Source organism: Stylophora pistillata, chromosome 1 (assembly GCF_964205215.1).
Source record: "Stylophora pistillata chromosome 1, jaStyPist1.2, whole genome shotgun sequence".
In the NCBI taxonomy this organism is placed as follows: domain Eukaryota; kingdom Metazoa; phylum Cnidaria; class Anthozoa; order Scleractinia; family Pocilloporidae; genus Stylophora; species Stylophora pistillata.
Genome location: NC_142519.1, coordinates 51,928,948 through 51,937,880, shown reverse-complemented (window position 1 = coordinate 51,937,880; position 8,933 = coordinate 51,928,948). Strand labels below are relative to the sequence as shown.

General features: G+C 41.3%; 2 protein-coding genes across 2 annotated transcripts; both read right to left on the bottom strand.

The window, feature by feature from the left end:
- Positions 1–5,309: 5,309 nt before the first annotated feature.
- LOC148743015 (uncharacterized) lies at positions 5,310–6,182 on the bottom strand. Its single transcript, XM_088749450.1, has one exon. The coding sequence runs from the start codon at positions 6,180–6,182 to the stop codon at positions 5,310–5,312; it is 873 nt and encodes a 290-aa protein (XP_088605576.1).
- Positions 6,183–6,252: 70 nt separating this feature from the next.
- On the bottom strand, positions 6,253–7,866 carry LOC148743014 (uncharacterized). The gene has a single exon (XM_088749447.1). It carries the CDS (start codon positions 7,864–7,866, stop codon positions 6,253–6,255), a length of 1,614 nt encoding a protein of 537 aa, XP_088605573.1.
- Between the last annotated feature and the right edge of the window lie 1,067 nt (positions 7,867–8,933).

Sequence of the window (8,933 nt, the reverse complement as noted above, 5' to 3'; positions counted from 1 at the left end):
TTGATTCGTAATAAACCCATGAAAGTGATAAATAAGATACAATGAAATATATGAAGTTCATATATATCATTGTATCTTATAAGTAGAGAATGTCACTCTGCAATCACACAATCCTTTCATGAAATGGGATTGATAACTTTTAAATGAATTCTCAATATTAAAACTGTGAACTGGGAACATACTGAAGAGGCAAAATAAATCAGACCTGTATTCCGCCTTTTTGTCTCTCTTTTTATCATGGATAAAACAGACTGTAGTTTAACTTACCTGATTAAATTTACGTTTTGTAACAAATAGTAAATGTTAATCGACAGTTTTTCTTTATAATCTTTTTTTTTTAGTTGGGAAAAGACAAGGAAGTGATGGATAAATTGTGACCTCTTAACCATTTTTTTTATTTCGTTCGGATAAATAAAACGGCAGATTGGTCTAAAGATTCTAAACACAAAAAAAGTGCAATGAAGTCCCTAACTGGGCAACAGAACTACATGGTTCGAAAAGCCACGAAATAGAAATTGAAGTCTCAATTTGTTTCAGGAGTCTTCTCCGTCTGGAGAAGATCCTTGGAATTTGAGTGGAAACTTTCAGAAGTTTAGTTATCAGTTATCATTTATCCCCCGGGGGAGGAAGGGAGGTGGGTGGAGGATTTTGGTTTTGTCCCGATTACTTCACCTGATCCCCCCATAGGAGACTGAAATGTCCTTCAGATCCCCTCCCCTTAGTGGCAGCAAATTGGCTATCAGTTGTCTATAGTTCCACGGCTGATTTCCGCTCTGTTCCCCTGCAGAAACCATGTTACCCCCCCCCCCGAAATCTTCCACCCCTCTCCTTTAGGCGATAACAAATGGCTGATCCCTTACTTTTTTTGAGTATGTTATAAAGATAACAAACAAAACTGTATCTCTTTGATTTTAACATACATAAACAATAGCCTTTTATGGCGCGAAAATATGCACGGATATAAGTGATGTAGCCTGAATTTCAGCTCTCTCCTCGAGTGACTTAGCGAGCGGAGGAGGCGGCTCAAATTCAGGCTATGAGTGATGCAAAACTTGTGAGTTTCGAGGAACAGACAATGTTCAGGGGCAAATATACGACCATTTTTGGGGGGAAATGGAGAGTAGTGTGTTTATTATCCTTCAAATATGTTTAAAACGCTCTCTATTGGCGGACAAATTCCCGAGTTTTGTTTTCTTTTTACGCAAAATGGATTATGTACTCAATAATGATTTGGTTATTTACAAGAGGGTTAGCTTGGTTAACATAAATAGGCAGAATAAATCAGACCTGAAACCCGCCTTTAACAGTGCAATAGAACACCAGGGCAACAGGGCTTAGTGTCATCCAATTTTGTTTGCAATCCTACTCGTGATTACCAAATTGATTTTGGTTAATCACTCACATGATTATGGGCCAAATCAGTCTAAATATGGGTCAGTTATCTACTGGCGTCCAGTAATGTCTATGATTTCCTTTTCTAGCTAAAGTTAAAAACGGTCGACTGCTAAAAGTATGAGAATTATGTGCGTGTGGTTCTTTAAGCCCAGGGACCTTCGAAAACCATAATATTCCAGTAAAAGAGAATGGCATAATTTGTAGAGAGTGTGTGAGCAAAACTAGGGCAGGTTTCTCTGTTTTGCAATTACCTATATAAGATTTCTCAGTTATCAACGGATGACAAAATCCACCTTAGCAGGGCTTTGATTTCTTTTGGAAAACTCAAAAAGCTTAGTCACTAGTGATTATATTCTCAGACAAAGTTTTTTAAAATCATCTTTAGATGGTTACACGAAAACAACATCAAGAAATTGCATGGAGATTATTTACTCCATCGATCAGGCTGCAGTGGTTGTGAGTGAATGACATCGATTGCCAATTCTAGTACACGCCGCTACCTCACCACGCGTAAAAAAAAGCGAAGTTCAAACACACACACGGATATATATCTATATATATATATATATATATATATATATATATATATTTGGTTTTTAAAGGTTTTATTACAAGAGCTTTTCCTCCCATTTCAAGGGATCATCTACTGCATTTTTTTAATAATAAAAGGAAAATCAAAGGAAATCAAAGACACAACCAGATGACTATTCCAATTATAGTCTTATTTGGCCTGTAATCATGTCAGTGAAATCACATTTCTGGTAAAATACAGAACCGCGATGTGATGGTTAAGGCAATTTTGTCCTCCAGAACAATTCTTTGTAGGTATTGTGGTTGATGTTATAACCTTTGACTGGGTGATGATATGGGTTGAATAAATTAGATTAACAAAACGTAAATAACATCCCTTAAACCAATTTTTTTTAATGCACTGGGACCGATGACAATACAAATGGGATTCCTATCAAAATTTGGAACCGCGTTGTTGGTAAAAGAGCGCGTTGAGATATAAGATTTGCATCAAATTCCATGTTTCAAGCTTCAGTATTAGTCCCTTAAAATCCTGTGTCATGGCACTCTCTTTCAATCGCGTAGCATGGTTGTCGAAGACCCCTGAGCTCAAACACCTCAGACTCAGCTTTAACAAAAATTGCAGCCTTACAAACTCTTTCTGATATAAGAAATTAAAGAAGGAGCTTAGTACCGAGGATCACGAGACTGCGCTGTTAATAAAGAGATTTTAAGCTCATGTTCTAAACAATCCATCAAATATTAACTTATGAATGTATTACTTACAGTCCAGTCAACTCGGAGTAGTTACTGAAGACTCCAGCTGGCAGCTTCTTGATTTTGTTTTCATTTAAGTGCCTAAGAAATAGAATTAAATTAAATTTAATATGTAGCCTTAATAATGACTGAAATCAGTTTCCGATGAAAAAATAACTGCAATTTGAAGTTGAAGTTAAGTATCTCCTTCTGATCAAGAGGATGTCAGTAAACATTTTATAAGTTATATTCTCCTGGATTGATACTATTACCTTGAACTGGGTCAAAATAAGGGCTAAAAGCAGTGGCATTGATAGCTATGATAATGAGATTTTAGTACAAGTTTGGCAAATGGCGTAAAGCCAGTTACTTAGCAGGAACATGAATATTTTACTTACAGTTCAGTCAACTTCATGTTGTTACTGAAGACTCCAGCTGGTAGCTCTGCTATCTCATTGTCCTGTAAGTACCTACAAAAAGAAGTTTACCCTGAATTTACGGTCTGTTCTAAATTAATACTTTAGTTTCAGAGTCAGTTTGTGGTTAAAATAGTGAGTGTTAAAGGTTAACATAAAACAGAAACCCAAAGGACTTTATAAGGTAGCAATGTTTTAGCAACATAATCGTTCCCAAAACTATATTGACTCTTGCCATACGTTTATATTCAATCTTGCCAATCGTACCGGTTTTTACCAGTCTTGCTGTCGTTTGATACCAGAACAAGATGTTTTGAACCAATTTTCCCCAGGGCTAGGTTTTTACTCGCCTTACTTTGAAGTGCCGTCAATGTTGTGTGTGTAAAAAAGATACTAAAGGGCTGTTATAGGTCATAAAGGGTTAAAGGGGTAAAGGGGAAAGCATGTGTCTGGGTTTTGTCTATCTGTGTACTGGGAAATGGAAATTCCAGCGGTTACCACTAGATCAAACACTCTTAGTGGAAAAGGGTTGGAGAACTTGAGCTGAAGCGATTGGAACTCTACTCCATTTGGAACTGAGGAAATAGCTTTTTACTCCTGTTCGTAGTCAAAATGTGAGATTTTTATAAACAACTCGGTGCTGTGCAATTTGTTGGTTATTTAACATCTCACATTCGACTTGTTCTCGTAAAATAACTGTTAACTAGCACCCATCCTACCCATCCCACCCCAGGGGAGGACATCCACAACAGAGTAATCTCCTGCGTGGGAAATTAACGTCTCCTACCCTTAACCCTGCAGGAGACGGGGCCTACGGTTTATTCGTCCTTATCCGAGAAGACTAGAATATCTATCCAGTTCTTGATTAAAGAAAGGTAGTAAATTCTCCTCGCTAATTTTAAGACCATGAGTATCGGTCCGGCCGGGGCCTCAACCCTCGACCTCCCGCATAACACAATCGGGCGCTCTAACCAATTGAGCTAACAGGGAGGCGGATGATAACTACTAACGTGATTATTCACATCAACATATCTCTTGTGATGTTTTTGAATAATGTAAGACGACTGAACATGTGATATTGTAATCCAGTTTTTTCTAAAGCTTGATTTGTATTAGCTGGAATGGTTAAGGTCAGGAAATTTTGTTGCGTCGTAATCGGTTTTTACGGCAAGTAAATATCAAAGGGCTATAAGAATATATATAGTTGGGGGCAAGAGAGTTGAGGTTATTTACTTTTGCTCGGCAATAAGAGAAACCAGAAACTAGGGGAGAAGAGCTGTCCACTCGTGCGGAGCCGACAAAAGAGTAGTGTAATAAGTCTAAGCATCATGAAAAAACAAAAACAAAACAATTTAAGTCCTTTAAAGCGACTGAAGTCTCGGTGAACCTTGAGTTCGAAGAACTATACTTCTGACATAATCTTTTAGAATGGCTGAGTTTCTGAGTGCAAGAAGTCCTGTAGCGGCCGACACAAGCGAAGCAAAATTTCGACGACAACTATGAGTTTCGCAAATGAAGACACACTATGAAGCGGGGATATATTTTATGGACAAGCCTTGGATCGTTTTATTTAACGTAGTCGTGGTATCCAAGTACTTATCGTAAACTGAAATATGAATTTATAAGGAAGAAGCTAAGCTAAATGCGAATAGACAAACCAACATTCCAAACATTCCGATATAAAGGCAAGATGCAAAGCTAGCTAAAAACTCAAACAAACTCACAAAAAAACTATATATAAGCTCAAGGAAAGGAACATTAGCACTTACATAACAGTCCCGCTTGTAAGAATTGAACCAAATCGAACTTCAATATAAGTTAGGTATTCGGAAGCGAAACGGGAAATCCAAACAGACACTTACTCTAACACAGAAAACTGTAGTCTTACGGCAAACGACAACAACCAAACGATAAACAAAAAAAACTTCAACGACTCTCCTGTAAAAATCGCACACGTCAACATTAAAAAGGGTCTGCGTGATTTGCTTACGAGATTTCTTCGTAACCTCAAAGCACGCGCACGCGAGTCACGCGCGCACAAGTTTGTTAACGTCTTCTTAACAGCAGGCAAAAAGCATGGCAGCCGTTACATGGCTCCCCTGAAATGTCCACATTTCACTAATATACAAAGCTAATGAAGGTCATTAAGCACGACTAAATATCCGCAGAGTAATGAGGATGAAATAAGGTTAATGACTACTTGTATTCGTGGCTCCTCGTTGGGGATGAACCTCAGGTCTCACTTGCTTCTTGTAACAGTACAAGTTTCTGTACGGGGCGTTCCAGGTATCTGCACGGTTTAACACGTCTACCCCTTTTATCCAGCGTGCGATCTGCGACAGCAAGTTTGACAGTGTGTACATGGCCATCGGCGCTCTGGTGGGCTTGGGTCACTCGAGCAAGCTGCCATATATTGCGAGGAAGATTCTCATCATCCTTTATGAAGACGATGTCACCAACACGCGTGTTTCGTCCGGGCTTGTTCCATGTCTGCCTTTGTTGCAGGTTAAAGAAGTACTCTTTCTTCCATCTGATCCAAGATTCATTCGCAAAGTGCTGTACTCGCCGCCAGCGTTTTCTGCAATACTTATCAGGGGCTTGGAACACACCAGGTGGTGGTAGAAGTACTTTCGTTTTCATCGTTAGTAGATGGTTGGGCGTCAACGGATTCAGGGAGGTTGGATCGTTGAAGGAGTCAATCGTAAGCGAGCGGCTGTTTACTATTGCCTCCGCTTCGCATATGAAGGTTTCAAGCGCTTCATGGTTGAGTTGGGAACCGTTGGTTTGCAATAGAGACGACAGGACGTTGCGCACTGAGCGAATCTGTCGCTCCCAGACACCACCCATGTGACTGGCTGACGGAACGTTCATCTTGAAGACAAACCAATCGCAGTCGTGGCGCCGTAGCGCGCCTCGAATCTTATCATTGTCCAATTCTTCCAAAGCTACCTTTAATTCTCTTCTGGCACCCACGAAATTCGTACCCTGGTCGCTGCGTAACTGCCGAGTAGGACCTCTCCTGGAGACAAACCTTCGGAAGGCGTTGATAAAGGAATCGGTCTCCAAAGTAGCGGACACCTCGACGTGTACTGCTCTAGAAGCCATACAGGTGAATAGCACTCCGTAGCGTTTAAGATCCTTGCGACACTCTCTGATCACGAAGGGGCCAAAATAATCAACTGCGCAGTTGGTGAATTGGGGGCGCTGGCTCCAATCGATCATGCGGTAGATCAGCCATACGTTGCTCCTGTAATTTACCACGTAATTTACGGCACGTAACACATCCACGTATTGCAGACGATACGGTTGAAATAGCTCCTATGACCCAGTAACCGCTTGCTCTAATCTCATTAATCGTGATCCCTCTGCCTTGATGTTTTTCTTTATGATGAAAGTGCCTGATAATGATTTCAGTGACGTGACTGGTTTTCGGCAGAATTGCTGGGTGAATGCATTGCCCCGGGTTATCAGATAGGTTGAGTCGTCCACCAACTCTAATAGTGCCGTTTGAATCCTTGTATGGATCCAGTTTACCAAGAGGACCTGATGGTGAGATGTCGGGGTTGAACTCTTGTTGTACAGCCATCAGGACTACGACTTCTGCTTCATACAGTTCCTGAGTTGACACAGGCTGGAAACTCCTTCCGCTTGGCAACTTCCTGGTGATCTTGGAATCATTTCCTTTCTGAATTCTACTTCGTAATAGACGTGTATAACGGCGGCATATGGCGATCGCCTTCTTAGCGCGGTGCCAATCCGAAAAGTATGTTAAGCGGTCTACCATGGTCGGCCAGGATGGTGTGACAGCAGTAGCGAGAGAGACAACTTTCTTGACCTCTGGATCACCACTTAGAAGCTCAGCGTCGCCGACTGATTGGTTTAACGTGACACCCCACTCAGTCTCTGGCTTCCAAAGAAAATCTGGTCCTTGAATCCACTTCGACTGGACGAGCTCCCGTGCTCTTAACCCTCTGGACGCTTCGTCTGCAGGATTGGTCTTCGTATCCACATACCTCCATTGCGATATCGAGGTTTTATCTTGGATTTCTTGGACTCTGTTGGCTACAAATACGTGGAAACGTCTGACGCTGTTAGCGATGTAGCCGAGGTCCACTCTGCTGTCTGTCCAGAATACTTCATCTGTTATCTCGATGTCCAGCTCCCCCTTTAACTGCTCGCTGACTCGTGCCGATAGGACAGCTGCTGTGAGCTCTAGCCTCGGGACGATTACTGCTTTCAAAGGCGTGACTCGAGCCTTTCCTAGTACGAAAGCGCAGCAAATTTTGCCATTCTCATTTACCAGTCTCAAACAACTGCACTGCCCGTAGCCCTTGAAACTCGCGTCCGAGAAGTGATGGATCTCTGCCTTGACGACTCTTCCGAAATCTATAGGCTTGTAACAGCGTGGGATAGCGAAATTTTGCAATTCTTCTAATTCGGCCCTCCATATGAACCATTTCGATCGTACATCATTGGGAACTGGATAGTCCCATCCAGCATTATTTCTGCAAAACTCCTGTAGAATGGTTTTCCCTTCTAGTAGAACTGGAACAACGAAATCGAGCGGGTCGTAAATCGAACTGATTGTGGAAAGGATTCCGCGTCTTGTGCAAGGTCTGTCTTTAAGAGAGATGGTGAAATTGAAAGTATCCGACTCTATACACCACTGCACTCCTAAGGCGCGTTCCATGGGTAGGGGTTCGCGTCTGAAATCCACGTCTTTGATGCCCTTGTGGTTTACCGTCTTCCGTATCCGAGTTTGGGACGTGTCCAACGCCGTGTGAATCATCCCATTGTTGAGAGCTAGTTTCTGCCTTTTCGATTTGAATTTCTTGTTCCACGTTTTCTAGGGATAAGCTCGACATTTGAAGATCTTTGGTTCGACAATTTCGTAACGGTGTTATTTTACTGTAGCGGCCGACACAAGCGAAGCAAAATTTCGACGACAACTATGAGTTTCGCAAATGAAGACACACTATGAAGCGAGGATATATTTTACGGACAAGCCTTGAATCGTTTTATTTAACGTAGTCGTGGTATCCAAGTACTTATCGTAAACTGAAATATGAATTTATAAGGAAGAAGCTAAGCTAAATGCGAATAGACAAACCAACATTCCAAACATTCCGATATAAAGGCAAAATGCAAAGCTAGCTAAAAACTCAAACAAACTCACAAAAGTTGTTCCGTTGTTCAAGTCTGGTAATAGAGAAGAAATGGATAACTATCGTCCCATCTCTATTCTCCCAGTAAATTCCAAAATCGCCGAGAAAGTCGTATATCATCAATTGTTTAGTTGTTTAAACGCAAACAATTTCTTGTCGTCCTGTCAATCTGGCTTCCGGAAGAATTTCTCCACTGAAACAGCTGTCACCTTTTTTGTGGATGAAATCGGTAGAAATATGGATAATGGTCTTCTCACTGGGGCGGTCTTCATTGACCTGAAGAAGGCCTTCGATACGCTAGACCACCATATCCTTCTAAACAAGCTACAGAGGTATGGCATATGTAGCAGGACTCTTCTTTGGTTTTCTAGATATTTGCTAGGCCATTCCCATTGCGTAGAGATCGACAAAGCTCTCTCCTCGCCCTTGGATATAGCTTCTGGCGTCCCTCAAGGATCAATTTTGGGGTCCCTGCTCTTTATATTGCACATAAACGACATGCCCTCCTGCATCTGCTTCTCGCAAGTTCTGCTTTATGCAGACGATATGGTGTTGTTTTTTTACCACTAAAACTGCTATTGAGTTAGAAGCAAGCCTAAGCAACGATATCAACCGTATTTCTTCGTGGATGGAAGAAAATAAGCTTTTTTTTAATATGTGCAAGACTGAATATGTGACATATGGCCTACAT

What these genes read in the sequence shown, in the direction of transcription:
- LOC148743014 (XM_088749447.1), bottom strand. Translation starts at nt 7,866, where the DNA reads ATGATTCACACGGCGTTGGACACGTCCCAAACTCGGATACGGAAGACG.
- LOC148743015 (XM_088749450.1), bottom strand. Translation starts at nt 6,182, where the DNA reads ATGGCTTCTAGAGCAGTACACGTCGAGGTGTCCGCTACTTTGGAGACC.